This window comes from Gymnoscopelus microlampas (assembly GCF_963454915.1).
Source record: "Gymnoscopelus microlampas genome assembly, chromosome: 6".
In the NCBI taxonomy this organism is placed as follows: domain Eukaryota; kingdom Metazoa; phylum Chordata; class Actinopteri; order Myctophiformes; family Myctophidae; genus Gymnoscopelus; species Gymnoscopelus microlampas.
The window spans coordinates 16,901,225-16,920,946 of NC_139943.1; the positions used below are offsets into that span (position 1 = coordinate 16,901,225).

The following is a 19,722-nucleotide window of genomic DNA, read 5'->3' on the forward strand; positions in this document are numbered from 1 at the left end:
CATAACTGACCCCATAGGTTGGATTCCTGGTCATTCTCTATAGACAGATAAATATCCTCGGTATAGGCACCATGCAGAGAGGGGTTTACAGCCCGCCACGCCATGGGCTCTCATCTCACAAAGTGTCCAACCTCACACACCTGCTCAAAACCTCTGGAGGGGGGAAAAGAATACAACATATGCACCCCCCACCACCCCACCACCCACACGGAAATCTACATCTCTACTTTCCTTGTCCTTCAAAGCCTTTCGCCAGACTTGGGTTGAAATAATCTCCCAAAACGTGCACTGCTCCATGTGCACTACAGTATATAAATTGTTATTCCCCCCTTGATCCTAAAACCCATGCCTGCCTTCACTGGTTCTTGATTTTCTCTTAAATGAAGATTAATTCCCACTTATACACAAACACACAGGAACTGAGGACTATACTGTACCAATGCTTTGTCCTCACACGCACACGCACACGCACACGCACACGCACACACACACACACACGCACACACACACATGCACACACGCACACACGCACACACGCGCGCACACACGCACACACACAGCAGAGTGCCTAGGTTCTGCGTATAGGGTGCCACATGGAGACTGGTTTTCTGAGCGTGGCTAACATCTGGTTCCAGTGGGTGATTCCCATCCCGCTGGCCTCCGGGCCGATGATCACATGACCCACGTTCTCACCGCGGCCGTCGTCCGTCGCCTCCGCCACCGTCACTCTGAGAGACAATTCCTAGACGGACAGACAGACAGACAGACAGACAGACAGTTTCATGACATTCAGTTTTACACATTAAAAGTATTTATCATGGTCCTTCAAACTTCTTCCTTGTATTAAAAGTTTGAAAACTGAAAAATCCACTCCAGTAATCCATGGCAGGATTCTTTCTCTCTGATTTCTAAAGCCTTTTCAACTGCAATGAAAAAATAAATCTTTGCCTGCGGGTGTCACTGTTGAGGGATTTTGACTGTCAATCATCGCCTCTGCCCCCCCCCCCCCCAAAGGAATGGATAGGGGAGGGGAGGGGTGGAGAGGACAGGGGGCGGGATTAATGGACTGTGACATCAAAGTCCAGGGGCCAATCACAGATTACTTTACAGCCTAATTATTCAGAAAACCCAGAAAATCCGCTGAAAGTTCTGTTTTTTGGGGTCTAATTGAGGTCATAAAACCCCCCAAAAAAACATTAAAAAGTGAAAATGAATGTCATCGAACCTTAACCTATATACATCGGATATTTGAAAATACCTGTTCAAAAAATCTTGAGTCCTTGAAACAAAACAAGTTTAAGAACTGGTAGAACAATGGGACAGTGCGTTTTGCACAGGCTTGTAGCAGAGCTGTGGTTGTGGCCGTTTTACCTGCAGAACGAGGGAGGGGACGGAGAAGATCATGGCTTCGTTGAAGATGGGGTTGGTCTCGTCCCGCTTGGTCGACGTCTTCTTCTTGCTGATCTTCCTGCCGTCCTGCAGGAGGTAGACCTTCACAAACGGATCTGACAGGAGGAGGAGAGGAGGTCACGGAGAGGATGGAGGTAAGGAGAAGGAGGTAAAGGAAAGGAGAAACACATGGGGAAGGGAGAGGAGAGGAGAGGAATGACAGAGGAGGGGAAGGAAGGAGGATGGTGAGAAGAGAGGGAAGAGAGGGAGACACTTCATTTTAATTAAGCCATTGAATCCGGGAACGCATGTCTGTCATTTTAACTCACTGAGTGCCATTAACGTGTTTCACGTGTTTTTTACCGCTATGGCGCTGGGTGCCATTAACGTGTTTCACGTGTTTTTGAAAAAATAGTCCAAAAAAACATGTTCAGAACCCAAGATATCATCATCTGAAGATATGCAGCTCCATCCACTCCTTGTTTAGCCTGAGAGAACGAGAGCAATCCATGGTCTCGAAGGGCGGATCCAAACCCAGGCGCCCGGAGCAAGGCGCGTCCTCCGATTGCTTCACCAATCTATGTCCCCGCCTCCCCTCCCCCCGCCCCCCTCCTACTCCCCTCCCCCCCTGGTCTGTGCAACATTGTAGAATACTGACGTCACCAAATTTGGAGCGACGCCCCTCTGCACTCTGATTGGTTAGGAGGTAACAAGGTTCACTCCCGCTCCGAGACCACAGTTCCTGGGATCTTCCCCCAGGCTTTTTTCTTTTGCAACAAAAAAAAAGCCATGGGTTTCCGAGGCTACTCCTTGTTTAACTTAGAACTGAAAAAGGCTGTATATCGCTTCCTAAGCATTTTTTGTTTTCTGTGAAAAAAACTCTGGCACTTTTCAGAATCAATTCTGAAATAATTCTGGCAATCCTGGCACTCAGGGAGTTAAGATGTCTTTGGCTATTCAAAAATAGCAGATCTACAAGCTCATAGCTGTGCCGTGCTATGAGCTTGTATATCTGCTATTTTTTGAAAAGCCAAAGAAATCTAAAAATGACACAGATGCGTTCCCGGTCTTTTATGGGTTAACATCACTCACTCATTGGAAGGTTATTAAGGTACAGCATACATGTGTTAATGACTGTATGGAATCAGTGCTAATGGGGATGTGATGGCCTGCACATTCAGGTTAATGGGACTGTAATTGCGGTCAGTCTCCTTACAATGGCTTTATTACTGGCCACTATACAGAGACACCGCAATAATGGTGTGTCATTAATGCCTGCTTAGTTTTTTTTTTTACACAGACGAACCAAACAAAGCCGCCTTCATGTGTGGTTCATTTAGATTCAATTCAATCAATTACATTTCATTCAGTGGTGGAAAAAGTACTCGCGTGTTTTACTTAAAAGTATCAATGCTGCAATGTAGGCCTACTGTAGAAGTACTCTGTTACAAGTAAAAGTCCGGAATTCAAAATTCACTTGAGTAAAAGAGCAAAATTATTGGTATCCAAATGTACTTAAAGTACCAAAAATAAAAGTGCTAACATGTTTGAAAATAGCAGATCTACAAGCTCACAACGCGCCGCATCGCATCGGCTATTTTCAAATAGCCTAGGTATAAATTAGGGCTAAAGTGGTTAATGTATGTTTTATAATGTAATAATGTATACCCGCAAAGTAACTAGTAACTAAAGTTTTCAAATAATTGTAGTGGAGTAAAAGTACAATATTAGAAATAAAAGTATTGACAATTGGAAATACTCCAGTAAAGTAAACGTACCTCAAAAATTGTACTTAATTAGTACAGCACTTGAGTAAATATACTTAGTTACTTTACACCACTACTTATTATACTGCTAAATCTCAACACACTGTCTCAAGACACTTTATAGAACAGAGAGCCCACATTGTCCCGCCCTGAGCAAGCATTTTTGTGACAGTGGCAACAAAAAAATGCCAGCACTGCGGCGTCAGAGGCATGACTTGCAATAAAAAAGTGTCACCGTCCAATAGCTGTTTGACAGCTGTTGTCGGGAGATTGTATACAACTATAGCCCTGTGCCATTATTTCACAAAATACACTGACGGTTGCAGATTCACAAAACGAACTGACGATTGCAGACCACAGTCACAGAAGCTCCAATAGCCTACTGTACTGGAGCATTTTTGATTTTTCCTTCTCCAAGCCACATAAAAGTTGTTTTTTTCTAAATCAGTAGAGCATGCTAAAGTTGTATAACCCACTCTTTGTTAAAAAAAAAAGAACCATTCTAAAAAAAGTATAAAACTCAGTTCATAACGGAATCACACAAGATGACAGCTGTCAGATTTTATACATATCGTTTTTTAAATATTTTTACGCCTGTACTGTGACAAAATATAGACTCAAAGATTGCTTGAGTGCTGCTCATTGTGGGGTTCTTCAAAGTGGGGTTCGGGCTAGGACCCTCAGGGGTCCTTCAGGGGGTGCCCAGCTAAATGAAGGAAAGTTTAAACCTGTTTTATACTTCTGCTATTCAAAAGTAGTCTTTCGACAAATGTCACAACAGGTTATGTGTAAACTTGTATATCTGCTATTTTTGAAACATTAATTTTGGAAAAACCTTGAAAAAGTCACAAAAGGCACAGACACTCACACACACTCACACTCACACACATACACACTCACCAGCCATTGTCTTTTCGTTGGTCCAGATGAGGTTCTTGGCCTTGGCGACCACTACAGTGAGACGCTCCGCTGTAGGCAGGTAGCTCAGAGACAACAAGATCTCCCCCACAGCATCTACAGTCTGTGGACACGCACACACGCACACACACACACACACACACACACACACACACACACACACACACACACACACACACACACACACACACACACACACACACACACACACACACACACACACACACACACACACACGTACGTTGCATTGTTATTGGTAGTGTAGCCTCTGTTATCCCTCTGTCCATATTTGAGTGATACTGAATTCTGAACATCAGACAAAGGACAAAGACTAATTTACAGATCTTTTGGCTAAACTCCATAGTATTACTGTACTTTGAAGTCAAGACAACGTAACGGACTGTCAGTAGTTACTAGTTTGTTGCTTGCTTCCTATCATGATCAACATTATCTTATTAATATTACAACAGACAGAGGTTGTAGTTCTGGTGAATGTCCAGCAAGGGGCGTCATACGCCACCAGATCACTTCACCAAACTCAGAGAAGTGGTCTGCATGAATTCTGAGTCATGCATCAGTAGTTAGTAGTCATAGTCAGGGTTCAGTTTGCTGGGGGAATGGGGGGGGGGGTGGGGGGGGTTCTGCTTTTGAAATCCTCTCTGGTCATTAACTTTCATCAACGGTGGGGATATGTTTTATCCCTGCTTCTTGTCAGACATAATTAAATACTCACATTTCCTTTTGGGGACTGTCTGATATGTTTGATATTTATGTTTGATAACATCAGTATTTAATATTTTTAGTATTTGATGTGTTTGAGGTTGATTTGCTAACCACATCAACCCTGGAATCGCGTACATATACTGTAGGGCTTAAGTTGTGAAGAAAATGTTCCCCCTCTGTTTTTTTCCCCGACAAACCCTGGTAGTGGTGTACCAGGCAGGCCCGATGGAAATGATTACATGTTGAAATACTGGCTGATGGGAAATGTCTTTTGGGTGTTACACAATGATTGTTATAACAGAAACAGAATCACCCTGAGGAGTGTTCCGCCCTCAGGAGGACATGAGGACAGCTTCCCACGCCAGGTGTTTTACATCCAGATCAATACATTGCGAGATAGGGAGGGCAGAGAGCTGAGAGATCTGCCTGTCTTTGTCTCAGTGATGGAAGAGATACTCACATTTGTTACTTAAGTACAAGTATCAATACTGCAATGTAGAAATACTCTGTTACAAGTAAAAGTCTGGTATAAAAAATCTACTTGAGTAAAAGTATGAAAGTATTGGCATTAAAATATATTTAAAGTACCAAAAGTAAAAGCACTCATTATGCAGAATGTCCCATTTTTATGTATAAAGTTTTATGTATAAAATGTATAAAAAATCCTTTGAAAATAGCAATCTACAAGCTCACAACGCGTCGCTAAGCGACGCGTTGTGAGCTTGTAGAAGTATATAGGGCTGAAGTGGTTACTGTAAGTTTTTTAATGATAATCGAAATGTATAAAGTAACGTTTGAAAATAATTGCAGTGGAGAAAAAAATACAAAATGATTGATCATTTTATTTCAATCATATTGTACTTTTTTGCCTCTGAGATGTAGTGGAGTAGAAGTAAAAGTATTGGAAAATTAGAAACATAACCAACCTGACAGTATCACATTCATTCTCTATAACACTGCTAATGAGAATAGATGGAACATGGGGGCAAAGAAACCCCCCATGTGTGATTATTTTCTCATAACTGACTTGCTTGACATCACAAGGTATCTTATTCTATCTCGGGGCGAAACGATGAATCAAATAACTAATGGATCCAACAACATAAAATGCATTACATTTTTAATAAGTGATACATTTATACTACAGTATTTACAACTTGTGATGAGCGTTTATCATTAGTGTTTGTACTTCATTACCTCATTTTAACAGCATTTAATGGCTTAGGGGTTTGCTCAGATTATATTAGATCAGTGGTTCCCAAACATTAATTTAGCTCAAGACCCAAAAGTGAAATTAGACGTTTGCCCGGGACCCAAACTAGTGAAAATAACCGATCTACAAGCTCACAACGTGTCGCTTAGCGCGTTGCAAGCTTGTGGGTCTGCTATTTTCACTACTTCTTAAATGTTTTTTTTTACGTTTATTTATGATTTGATTTTTTGTTGGAATTTTTTTAATTGATGAAAAGCTGTGACTTTTATTTGTCGTTTGAAATACATGGGTCTCGACCCACTGTTTGGGAAACAGTGGATTAGATGACATGAGAGATCTTTATTGATCCCTGGAGGGACATTCTGGTGTCATAGCAACAGCAACGGCAGTTAGAATGAAACAGCAGAGAAACAGGTAAGAGTCAAAAACAAACCAATATAAATAAGAATAAATATAAAGATAAAAATCACACCCTGTGTGAAGGTAGCGGCGCCTTTGATACATTATGTCATCGATATGTGTTTATAATGTGTTTATAGCCGTCACGTGAAGCTTGACCAATCACTTTGTTGACGGGTCTGACCAATCAGAACGTTGACGGGTCTGACCAATCAGAACGTTGACGGGTCTGACCAATCAGAACGTTGACGGTGAACACGGACAAAGTCAGGTATAGAGCAGGATCCGCTCTATACCTAAAGGTATAGAGCGGCTAGCGCCGCTAAAAATAACACAAAACACAGAGCCTAGATATCTGCCACTGTATCTCTGAATGAGTGTACAGTCTATCAACAAACATAAATGTGCAGTACAGTGAATATATGAATGAATATACATGTACATCTACTGCCAGTGAATATATGAATGAATATAACTAGTCTATTGCCAATTAGCATTTGGATATGGACTGTCTATAAACTGTCTATCAGCATAAATGAATTATGTGCACAGCCTGAAATGAAAAGGTTATCCTTGACAGGTATCTGTCAAAATTCAGCATTTGCAATAAGGCCGACTATTATTACTGCTATCCTGAGCCTCACCAAATGAGCATCCTCTATTCAACCCGGAGTAATTTTTTGATATCTTTGGGCTATTAAAAAATAGCAGATATACAAGCTCATAGCGCGGCACCGAGTGCCGCACTATGAGCATGTAGATCTGCTATTTTTGAAAAATCGTGAAAATTCGTTCAGAGTATGGGAAAGGGGAAAGTATCCCCATTGGCTTAAAGGACAGCCAATCACGCAAATGTGTCGAATGCAAATCTGTAATCTGTTGAAAGTAGGTCTGTCTCTTCTTAGAGCTGGTAAAAAGGACACACAGATGCGTTCCCGGTCTTAAAGAGTTAACATAATGTGAGGAGTAAACGTTATAGGCTTCATGCCAAAAAAAAACACAACACAACAAACTAAAGTTCCATCTAATCCATCCATCTTTGTCTGCTTATCCCAGAGTCCAGTCACGGAGGTATAGCAGCTCCAGCAGAGACTCCCAGACATCCGTTTTCCCCTGGCCACATTAGTCTCTCTCTGACAGGGGGAGATCCAGGCGTTCCCTGGCCTTGAGAAGACCCCCCCTGGGGAGGCTCCCAGGATGCATCATAAACTAGATCCCCGAAACAACCTCAATTGCTTTCAGTTCTGACCTTCCTTTCTTTTATTTGCATCGAGTGTACAGGCAGATCTTCCATTAGGAAGAATACAGACAGCCTTTGCCAAATGGAGTTGATACAAGGTCAGCTATGCTCATATCTGCAAAAAGGAACCCCCACCCCGACTGATAAGAATCAGTGGTTATTATTCAGACTCTGTATAGAGCATTAGTTCTCAAAGTGGGGTCCGGGGACCCCCAGGGTCCTTGGAGGGGTTCCAGGGGGTCCCCAGCTAAATGTGTTTATATAGCATCACAATAATTTTAAGCTTTTATACTTTGGCTATTCAAAAATAGCAGATATACAAGCTCATAGCGCGGCACCGAGTGCCACGCTATGAGCTTGTAGATCTGCTATTTTTGAAAAATAGTGAAAACTCTTTGCAAATCTTATAATAAAGATGAATATATATGTTTTTTAAAGCGAACATTTCTCAAATCTTTGCTTCTGGGGGTCCATGGAACAAAATATTTTGAGATGGGGGTCCACGACCAAATAGATATGAATTTGGGGGTCCTTGACGTGAAAAAGTTTTAGAACCACTGGTACAGTACAGAGTGTCAGAAAGCGGTTAGGCAACTGCTTTCCACCTGGAAGGCCCAGGTTTAACTGTCTGTCAATATCCACTAACACATATACTTGTTGTACAACCCATTTCCCCTTGAGCATATAAAAAAAATGCTGGTTAAAGATATTAAGCAATTTCAAGATGTCTGGCTTCACATTATGGTGAGCATGTCTCATCATTTTGTACCTCATTTTACCATCATTGTTTTTGGTCTAAATTAATCACATTGATTAAAGTAAAAACTGATTGATATGTAAATTAATCTTTTGTTCTATCACATAGTACCATAGGTAGTGTAACTTGCCCCAGAAGGAGAGACGGTGGTTTCAGTTATGAATATAAATACGTTTTGTTTATGTAAAATGTATGCACACACTGGGTTAAAAAGATTCATTTCATTTATGAGTAAATAATATTAAAAGTGACAATAAATAATATGAAAAAGGTCTATATTACAAGGGTTAAGGTCAAAATGCTTTGCCCATTGCTCAGAGGGTTTACGGTAATTGGGCAGGAGTCACATGGTCAGAGTGAAGCTGTCAATCAAAGTCAGTATTAAGCAGAGTTGACACAGCGAGGTCACGTCTATGACTGAGACACTCCAGAGAGAGTGATAATAGTGCTACGGTTCTGCACAAGGTTCAAGAGGTCGCACACGCTAATAGTTTATTGCAGGGGTCTGCAACGTTTTCAGCCCAAGGACCCCCTAGCTGAGAGAGCGATGAAGCAGGGACCCCCCTCTATATTGTACAAAATAGTTTTTCAGATTACCTTTGTCTGCTCTTTTTTCCCCTCTACACCTATACCTCTTTGCCAAAAATAGCCGATCTACAAGCTCACAACGCCTCGCAGCGCGAGGCGTTGTGAGCTTGTAGATCTGCTATTTTTGGCTCAAGTTCTCCTCAGAAAAGGGACGTTAGGGTTCAAGTGGTTACGGTAAAAAAAAAAAATCATATCGCACAAAGATTTGGCGGACCCCCTGTAGTAACTCTGAGGACCTCCTAGGGGTCCCGGACCCCCTGTTGAAGACCCCTGGTTTATTCTATTATGTGCCTTTTATTTTGTTTGTGAAGAATTGCTGTTATTATCAAAAATGTGCAAATGCACTTTGACTCATAATACTATGGCTAATCATAGGACTTTGTTTCATAATGATTATGGACTCATGTATGTTTAATTTCTTTTATAATTTTCACGGTGTCTTGTATGGTGTTTACTGTTGGAGGAGTTTGGAGAGTTATGGAAATAAATACCAGAAAAGACATCTGTATGATTCGTGGACATTTGTTGAACCTGTGTGGAAGCTACAGGTACCCTACCTTGTTCACATCCTGGAGGTACAGCCAGGCATTGAAGGGCCGAATGCTCAGGTCCAGGTCGGTCAGTTTGAGCTCTGCGATCCCGGCGCTGATGTTTCGTTCGTCGGTGTCGATGCCGAAGGCGGCGAACCTCAGGCTGTACTCGTCCAGCGCTGCGGGGTCCAACATCACAGAGAAACGCTCGTCAAACGTCACCGTGAAGGCGTTGGCTTGGATCTGGGACACAAAGACACAAACACCGTCTCCAGCTGATAATGGAATTGCATTGAATGAATACGCTGCTGTAAAGCAGATGCTGTTTTTGTCCCTGTTCTCTTTTCTGTTTCTCCCAATTCTTAATCATCACCAGTTTTTTTCTCTCTCTCCCATGTGTGCAGTGTTCCCTTTCTCTGCCAACCTCCACTGTTGGTCCATGGAGGGTGTGTAGACAACAGTCTAGTCAATTCAACATTTACTTGAGTAAAAGTACAAAAGTATTGGTATTCAAATGTACTTAAAGTACCAACAGTAAAAGTACTAAAATGTTTGAAAATAGCAGCTCTACAAGCTCACAACGCGTCGCGATGCGACGCGTTGTGAGCTTGTAGATCAGCTATTTTCAAATATCCTAGGTACAACATAGGGCTAATAATGTAATAATTTATATCTGCAAAGTAACTAGTAACTAAAGTTTTCAAATAAGTGTAGTGGAGTAAAAGTACAATGTTTGCCTCTGAGATGTAGTGGGGTAGAAGTAAAAGTATCGACAATTGGAAATACTCCAGTAAAGTAAAAGTACTTGAGTAAATGTACTTAGTTATTTTACACCACTGGTAGACAGTCACATGCTTCCTCTCATACACATGGAGTCACCAGGTGCTTCTTTCCACCTGACAGTGAGGGGTTTCACCTGGAGTACTAAACCACTTAAACCCTATATACTGTAATTTAGTGACAGGAGGCCCCCAGGGGTCTATGCTAGCTCCGCTCCTGGGTTTCCCTCTACAACAAATACATTTGCCCCAAAACAGCCCATCAAAAAGCTTACGATGCGTCTCAACAGCAACGTGTTGTGAGCTTGTTTATCCGCTATTATGGCTGAATGTCCCGATAGGGACACTAGGGTTTCTTGTGCTAAACACACACAGATGTTCACGCTCTCTCTCCCGCTGAGCTCCCTGCTGAACATGCACCCAGATCAACCAGGAGGAGTTGCCAGTGCAGTGACAAGGACACAATCCCACCGCCAGATTCCCACCTGAGCACACTGACAAATTTGTGTTGGAACGCTGACAGGAATCGAACCGAGGTCTCAGGGGTGGCGGGCAAGTCATTAACCTCTACGCCCACACAGACACCCAAGCTGCTGCTTTGACGCCTTCTGTTGGGTTGTTAGTTAACCCAAGACCTGAAGCCGATTCTACAAATGTCTTCTAAATCCCAACAGTTTTCTGAAAAATGTATGTTTCTATATCAGTGGTGCTCACACTTTTTTAATGTCAAGGGCCCCCAAAATGACATGTATTTGGCCGCCGACCCCCATCTCAAAATATGTTGTTCCAGGGACCCCCAGAAGGAAAGATTTGAGTTAAAATGTTCGCTTTAAAAGAATATATCCACCTGTTTCTTGGCTGTGTGTTTTCCACTTCCTGTCGGATTTCATTGGATATCATTAGTCATCTGACCGGTTTCATTGGATTTCATTGGATCAAAAGACAGGAAGTGGAACACAGTGAAAAGCCTAGGAAACAGGTGGATATATTCAAAGATTTGCACACATTTTCACGATTTTTCAAAAATAGCCAAAGTGTAAAATAATGTTTTTTTTGCTCAAATCAAAAAATGACACTGATGCGTTCCAGGTCTTCCAGGATTATTTTGTATATCATTCATTACAATCATTGGCTTTAGTACTATTTCCCTGTCTTGAGTTTACATTTTGTGCACAGCCGTACTACAATTCCAACAATACAGGAATGCCCTGATGAAGATGTAAGTTGATAAACGTAGGTATGGTTCTATTCTTACAGAGCTATGTATAAATAAACCCATAAATACAGATCATAATTCCTTCAGAAATGTTTTGACCAAATTACCGCCTCTGTAATCTTGTGGCGCAGGGATTCATGGCGTGAGGTCATGCACAGCCATAAAACTGAAAGCCACAGTTATGTAAATACAGTTGGAGGAAGCGGACGACCTACTCTGGCTGATTGCAGTGGGTTGGTTTTGTTTGGATGGCCAACAGCTTTGCAGATGGCTCTCTGCAGAGCGTACTGCGTATTGCAGGCCAAAGACACAGCGTGATTCAGCCCTGATTATGCTTATAATAAACCCAAACATAAGCCAGGACGCTTAAAAACCGCTGTTAGTTCTTTCATTCTCTCCCCGAGGATCCCTGTCTATAGTTTGCACAGCTCATCCCACACAGGTGCACTACACCGTCCGCTGCATACATAAACATACCAGCAGGTTGCACCTGTGCTATGTGTAATGTTCTTCACTTTTAACGCATTAACCCATTAAGACCTGAAGCCGATTCTACAAATGTCTTCTAAATCCCAACAGTATTCTGAAAGAACTTATATGTTTCTATATCAGTGGTGCTCAAACTTTTTCATGTCAAGGACCCGAAAATTATATGTATTTGGCCACCGACCCCCATCTCAAAATAGTTTGTTCCAGGGACCCCCAGAAGCAAAGATTTGAGTTAGAAATGTTCGCTTTGAAAATATATATATTGAAAGATTTACACACATTTTCTAGATTTTTTAATAGCCAAAGTGTAAAATAATGCTTTTTAGCTCAAATCAATAAATGACACAGATGCGTTCGTTCCAGGTCTTAATGGGTTTAGACCTGAGGCTGATTTTATAAATCAGTGGTTCTCAAACGTTTTCGTGCCAAGGACCCCCAAATGTATATATATTTGGTCACGGACCCCCCATCTGAAAATGTTTTGTGCCAGGGACCAGCAGAAGAGAAGATTTCAGTTAAAAAAAAATAATCAAAATTTAGACTTGAAATAATGTCAGGATTTATGGAGCACTCTGAAGTTACCAAGCAACTAAGTGATGTCCCATATGGAATGAGACAGATATAATAACATACAAACTCCTACATCACCGTTCTCTGGAGTCTCGCTGAGGTGTGAAAACGACACAAAAGGAACACGCAACACGTTTCACAGTGTGAACATGCTATTAACGCATCCATTGCCTTGGTCTCCCACAGCAGCGCAACAGCCTGTTCATTTCAAAAGTGAAAACCTGTGATCATTGTGCTGCGGTGCATGAGTTTGATTAAGAAGATTCATGCCTTGAATGAGCAAGTATGAACTTAACCTGATTTTGCTTTTACTCAACGCTTGGTGCAATCTCTGATGCGAAGCGTTTTACAATAAATATTTAATGAGAGAAAGTCAAAGTAGAAAACTACTGTCTGACTCTGTTTCCCTCTCTGTCTGTAACACATGCTCACCAACTGACTGTTAATTAGTCCTAACCTACTTCTTTATCTTTTTACTATTAATAATACATATACAGCGTGTGTTAACCCATTAAGACCTGCAAGCCGATTCTACAAAATGTCTTCTAAACCCTAACAGTTTTTGTTGCCAAGGACCCCCAAACTTAAATGTATTTGGCCGCAGACCCCCCATCTCAAAATGCTTTGTTCCAGGGACCCCCCAGAAGCAAAGATTTGAGTTAAAAATGTTCGCTTTAAAAGAATATGTATTATTCAAAGATTTGCACATTTTCATGATTATTCAAAAATAGCAGATCTACAAGCTCTCGGTGCCGCGCTATGAGCTTGTATATCTGCTATTTTTGAATAGCCAAAGTGTAAAATAATGCTTTTAAGCTCAAATAAAAAAAATGATGCTTAATGGTTAATAAATATACCGCATGTGTTAAGTATAATGTACAATCTATCACCAGTAATACACATCTATCATCCATGAATAGATATGCACAGACTACTATATGGACAGTGGATATGAGACTGATATATATTGTATTGTAGATTATATTATATTTATATTATATTATATTATTACAGGCCTATATTCTCATCCTATTAAAGCACATTGAGCTATGGTCTACTGTATGTGTGAAAGGTGCGGTGCTGATGATTTCTCTTAGTGTCTGGCAGCGTCTGGAGGTGTGCAGAAGGATGGATGCATCCTGGCTGGCTGAGCTGAGTTATACAGCCTGAGAGATGATGAGGCCTGACACTGAGCCAGAATGAGCTAATAAAACCCTGTGTGCCAATGAGAAAGGTGTGCACGCGCTCTTTGGCTTTATGGGTGTGTTTGTCAACCCGTGTGTGTGTGTGTGTGTGTGTGTGTGTGTGTGTGTGTGTGTGTGTGTGTGTGTGTGTGTGTGTGTGTGTGTGTGTGTGTGCGTGTGCGTGTGTGTGTGCGTGTGTGCGTGTGTGTGTGCGCGTGGGTGGGTTGGGGGGGGGGGTGGGGGGGGGAACAAAAACAGAGAAAGAAGTAAAAACAAATCTGACATCAGAGATAGAGAGGTAGAAAAATAAAGGTATAAAACAGGAGAGAGATAAGCTGTACTGTACACACACCGCTGAGAATCAACAGCCAGGTCTCACTCTGAGAGAGGAGCTGATGTCAGCAATTCTCCTGCTCTCCACCCCCACCCCCATCCTCTCCTCTCCTCTCCTCTCCTATCCTCTCCTCCCTCTCCCTCTCCCTCTCCTCTCCTCTCCTCTCCTCTCCTCTCCTCTCCTCTCCTAGCTAAAAACCTTGCGGTTTCTATTTTCGATTCCTTTGTGTTACTATTTTACATTGTGTTTTTTGCTCTGTGTCCTGAATTGGCATTCTCTTGTGAGGCATATTGAATTGCCTTGTTGTTGAAATGTGCTATCATGCCTCTTACTGTATGTCTCTCTGTTTGCCTCTCTCTCTCTCTCTCTCTTCTCTCTTGTGCCCATCATCCTCAGTGTGTTAAAAATAACAGTGATAATTACAGGGCTGTGGCATTCATATGAGTGCACTCATACATGACTTATTATCAGACTTCATTTTCAGGCATACATGTAGACTCCCCATGTGTGTGTGCGTGCGTGCACGCGCGTGTGCGTGCATGAAGATCCAGACACACTCTCCCCATCGTGCTGACACGCAGATATGCAGAAGAGACATCTGCGTCTCTCTTTCTCTCTCTCACACACACACACAGACACAGACACACACACACACACACACACACACACACACACACACACACACACACACACACACACACACACACACACACACACACACACACACACACACACAGAAGAGAGGAGTGAGGTAGTGTGAGTGAGTGTCAGGGGCTAGCAGGTGGAGAAATAGAGTTGCGTGCTCTCACTCTCATCCATTTGTCACAGTCGGCCATAGTGTTTGTGTTTTCTGGTGATTCACTTTAAGTGCAATACAGCCACTGAGTGAATGCTCTTCAAAATGCTAAAACGAGTCTTTGTGCTACAGAGACGGTTATTAGCATAATGGTCTGAACCCCTAATGTCTCATAAATACAAAGCTCCTAGAAAAGGTACACTCAGTGGAGTGCTAATCAGACACACACACATGCACGCACGCACTCACACACACTAGGCCTGTCCCCGACTAAGGATTTGTTTAGTCGAATCTAATTGGCAACTAATTGCCAATAGTCGACTGGCAGTCGACTAATTTTTTTAGGGCCAAAATACATTTTTATTTCAAAGGCCCAAGTCTACACAGTTTGTTTTGTGTCTCCAGCAGAGTTTCTAGAATCTCTATCTCTCTCTGGAAGAGGTTGCACATGAACTCTGCAGCCGCACTGAGGCGCTCCAACACAAACAATACCAATACAAAGACGAGGAATAAGAAGAATAAAGTGGAAGTTACGTGTGGTTGCAGGTGTAGACTTGGCCAAAAAATAATTAAAAACATTTTTGGCCCTTTTTTTTTTTTGTTTGCGACTAGATTCGACTAAGAGACACGCAGTCGACTCTGACCCCCCGCGACTAATTAGTCGATAATTTGACAAGTCGAGGTCAGGCCTAGCACACACACAAACACACACGCGCACACAGTCCCCTCACCCTGGACACTCCCACGCTGATCTCATCGGGTCCCAGGGACACTCTGATGAAGCAGCCGGTGAAGTCCCCCTCCTCTCTCTCCATGAGGTCCTTGCCCTGGTGCAGGGTGATGTGGAGGACCCCTCCCTGGGCCTGCTGCCTCTCGTACTCCAGCGTGATCTCCAGCTGGCCCACGGTGAAGTCGTGGCCGAAGTTGTGAGCCACCGAGGAGATGGAGCTGAGAGAGTCCGTGGACATGGAGCGGTTCAGCGGCACCGCCGAGGGGTCGAACGGGTCGCGGTTTATCAGCTCCAGGTGGCCTCCGAGGTCCCTGTTGTAGCCCTCCAGGGGGGTGGTGTCCCCAAAGGCCAGGCTGGCCTTGCGGCTGGAGGTGACGGAGGTACGCCTGTGGTTGTTGGCAGCTACTCTCTGGGGGAGGACGGAGGAGAAAATAACGGCGTTATTTTTGGGCGGTGTAGCCGCCCCTATAAGAGGGTTTAGGACCCATCCGTGGTGAAAGTTTTTCTTTCCGTCGTGAAAAGTTGTCTTTCGCTGTGACGCCATGCTGTGGAAAACACGCCCATAGGCTAAGCTTTGCAGGACGTGCTGTGATTGGCTAGCGAGACTCATGATGAAATTAACTTCAAACTTCGCAGACGCGCTGTGATTGGCTAGCGAGACGCATGATGAAATTAATAATAATGTAAAAAATGTAAGCACCGCTCAATTTACACTAGGTGTGAATTGATCCATGCCGTGACGGCACGACATGGTGTCACTTCGCAGGATGTGCTGTGATTGGCTACCGAGATGCATGATGAAATTAACTTCAAACTTCGCAGACGCACTGTGATTGGCTAGCGAGACGCATGATGAAAGTGATGAAGGTAATAACTCATAAATATCACCGCTCACTTCACACTAGGTGTGATTTTTTTTACTTTCAACAAGCCTCCAAGGTTCTTCTGCTCAACCTTTGAGCAGTGGTGGGAAAAGTACTCAAATGTTTGACTTAAGTAAAAGTATCAATACTGCAATGAATGTAGAAGTACTCTGTTACAAGTAAAAGACCAGAGTTAACTCATTGAGTGCCACAATCCGTCAAATCCGTCACGTGGCCTGACGCCCAGAGCGCCACGATCCGTCAAATCCGTCATAAAGAAAATTTCAAAAAAAAAAAAAAATTCAAAATAAAAGTTTTTTTTTTTTTTTTTTTTGGGGGGAAAAACATGTTCAGAACCCAAGATATGATGATTTGAAGATTTGCTGCTCCATCCACTCCTTGTTTAACCTATAACTTAAAAAGGCTGTATCTCGCTTCCTAAGCACTTTTTTTTTACAATGAATTTTGGCTGTGGCACTCAGAACCAAAATTCCATTAACATGAATAAATAAGTTTGGCACTGAATGAGTTAAGAATTTGCTTTGAGTAAAAGTACAAAAGTAATGTTACCAAATGTACTTAAAGTACCAACAGTAAAAGTACTAAAATGTTTGAAAATAGCAGATCTGCAAGCTCACAACGCGTCGCATCGCGACGCGTTGTGAGCTTGTAGATCGGCTATTTTCAAATAGCCTATGTATACAATAGGGCTAAAGTGGTTAATGTATGTTTTACAATATAATGATTTATATCTGCAAAGTAACTAGTAACTACTTTTCAAATAATTGTAGTGGAGTAAAAGTACAATATTTGCCTCTGATATGTAGTGGAGTAGAAGTAGAAGTATTGAAAATTGGAAATAGTCCAGTCAAGTAAAAATACCTCAAAATTGTACTTAAGTATAGTACTTGAGTAAATGTACTTCGTTCCTTTCCACCACTGAGTGTTGGTCACTGTGATCGGCACAGTATAACCACAGCAGTTTTCTACTATTGGTCACTGTGATTGGCAAAGCATAACCACAGTTTTCTACTATTGGTCACTGTGATTGGCAAAGCATAACCACAGTTATCTACTATTGGTCACTGGCAGCTGCCCAGTATAACCACAGTTATCTAATAAAGATTTTCTTATGCAAATATCCTATTGACCTATTTAGACATTTCCAATGTAAAAGAACGGTTTTCGGGCATTCTGTCAGTCTGTGATTCGTAGGCGAGCTTGTATTTTCAGTTCCTTCGGATGAATTAGTACTTTAACGGCATCAGTTTATGCTTCATAGCCATTATGTGTAAAATACCTGGACTGATGTATTTATTTATTTTTGGAACACAGTGTAACTACATTATGTGTAACTCAGGATCCACATGAGAACGGCTCCAAACGTGGATCTCGGACTTCATGTCATCTTGTGACGTCAGTCATCTATGTCGTTTATATGATGTATGACTCCAAATCCAGGCAGGATTCCAACCTGATCCAAGACCCTTTATTGCCTTCCATTATAAAATTTAAGATTTAATATTTAAAATATTCTACATAAAACATAATGTGGAGGTACTAAGTTATCCTACTGGCAGTGTGCCAGTAAGCCAGATGATATCATAAAAAAAGTAAATGGGATTTTTAATGGCCAGGAGGCGTGGCTTGAACGTAAGGACTTCGGTGCTCCGTTGCAGAGGTTCTCAAACTTTTCCATTCCAAGGACTTCCAAATGGCCATAGCCAGCTATAAGCAGCTCACAGCGCACTGCAGTGTAACCCATTATGAGGTTATAGATCTACTATTTATGCTAAATCTGAAATAAAAATAAATAAAGTGGTTGAAGTGGGCCATCCACAGAGCCTAGTGGTGCCAGAGCCTCCCCCGGATTCCGGTAGAGTAGTTCCGGAGAAGCGGACTGAGGGGCCCTGTCTTTCCCTAAGAGGACTGACCGTGTCCGTGGGTAGCTACTGGGACGTAAGTCGGGGATTGATCAACCCCGGCTGGGTCACCTGGGCGAGGGTGTATGTTGTTGCGAGACCCGAAAAACACCCTATGACCCCAGGCTACCACACTGGTGATACGTCCCAGGTGCATCCACGGTTATTGTCTCCGCCAGGCCGAAGGCATGGTGGAGAGTATGTTTTCGTTCCGTTTTTCGCTGTCTAACATTGGTCAAGCTTCACGTGACACGTGACAATATGTTGAAAGGGTGTGCTTTGATTGGCTAGCGAGACGCATGACGAATTATTGCATAGCATGTTTCGAAGTGACATCAGTGCCATCAGCCAAGCTAACATTTAGTCAGGAGATATTAGCAGAAAAAGTTCCAATCTTGGAATAAATTCCTTACCAAAAATCCTGCTGCTGGCGGAGACTTGTGCTCCGAGGAGCACATCTTCTAGTTATATACTGCAGTGGTTCTCAAAGTGGGGTCCAGGGACCCTTCGGGGGTTCCAATTGGACCTTTACAAGTCTGTAACTCTGAGAGTGTACACATGGAACCATGTGTACACTCTCAGAGTTATGGGGGTCCTTGAACATAAAAAAGTTTGAGAACCACTGATACACTGAATATATTTGAGCTTTTTTTGCCATCTAGCTTTTACATTCCTCAGACTCTTTCTGACCATAAACGTATATCTCCTGTTCAACAGCAACGTTACCTTCTGTCGGACCTCGGAGACGGAGTTGCCGTACTTCTCCTGCAGGTAGCGGTAGTCAAAGTTCGGGAACGGAGACGGAGTCGGGAAGGTTCCGGACTTCCACAATCTCCAGATGTTGATCCCGGCTACGCCCAGGAGGAGCAAGAACCCCACCAGGTACACCCCCACCTCCCATCCTGGAGGGTTACGGACCACTGGGGAGAGAGAGAGAGAGAGAAAGAGAGAGAGAGATAGAGAGAGAGAGAGAGAGAGAGGCTGCTGTCAACTTTCAAAAGTTTATACCAAGCTAACCTCTCCTATATGGATGTTTAACTATTTCTGAGAGAAAATGCACCATTTTTATAGTTTAAGATCAAGTTGCAATGTAACACAGCTCTGTTTACTCCTTTTTTTTCAATATTTATTTGTACATTGTTTTGTTCCACTTTTGCTTTGGCAATGTAAACGTATGTTTTCTCATGCCAATAAAGCTCCCTTGAATTGAATTGAGAGAGAGGCAGAGAGAGAGAGAGAGAGAGAGAGCAAGAGAGATAGGCAGAGAGAGAGAGAGAGAGGCAGAGAGAGAGATAGAGATAGGCAGAGAGAGAGAT

General features: G+C 42.5%; 1 protein-coding gene across 1 annotated transcript in view; it reads right to left on the reverse strand.

Annotated features, from left to right (window-relative positions):
- Nucleotides 1-568: 568 nt before the first annotated feature.
- The window catches only part of syt12 (synaptotagmin XII), a gene marked incomplete at both ends in the record, with an annotated part of 20,313 nt that continues 1,159 nt past the window's right edge, over nucleotides 569-19,722 (reverse strand). The window contains 6 exons of the mRNA XM_084059274.1: nucleotides 569-742; nucleotides 1,372-1,505; nucleotides 4,056-4,176; nucleotides 9,551-9,766; nucleotides 15,623-16,030; nucleotides 19,133-19,326. Of these exons, the coding sequence (XP_083915400.1) occupies nucleotides 569-742; nucleotides 1,372-1,505; nucleotides 4,056-4,176; nucleotides 9,551-9,766; nucleotides 15,623-16,030; nucleotides 19,133-19,326 (1,247 nt within the window). The remainder of the gene's footprint in view (nucleotides 743-1,371; nucleotides 1,506-4,055; nucleotides 4,177-9,550; nucleotides 9,767-15,622; nucleotides 16,031-19,132; nucleotides 19,327-19,722) is intronic.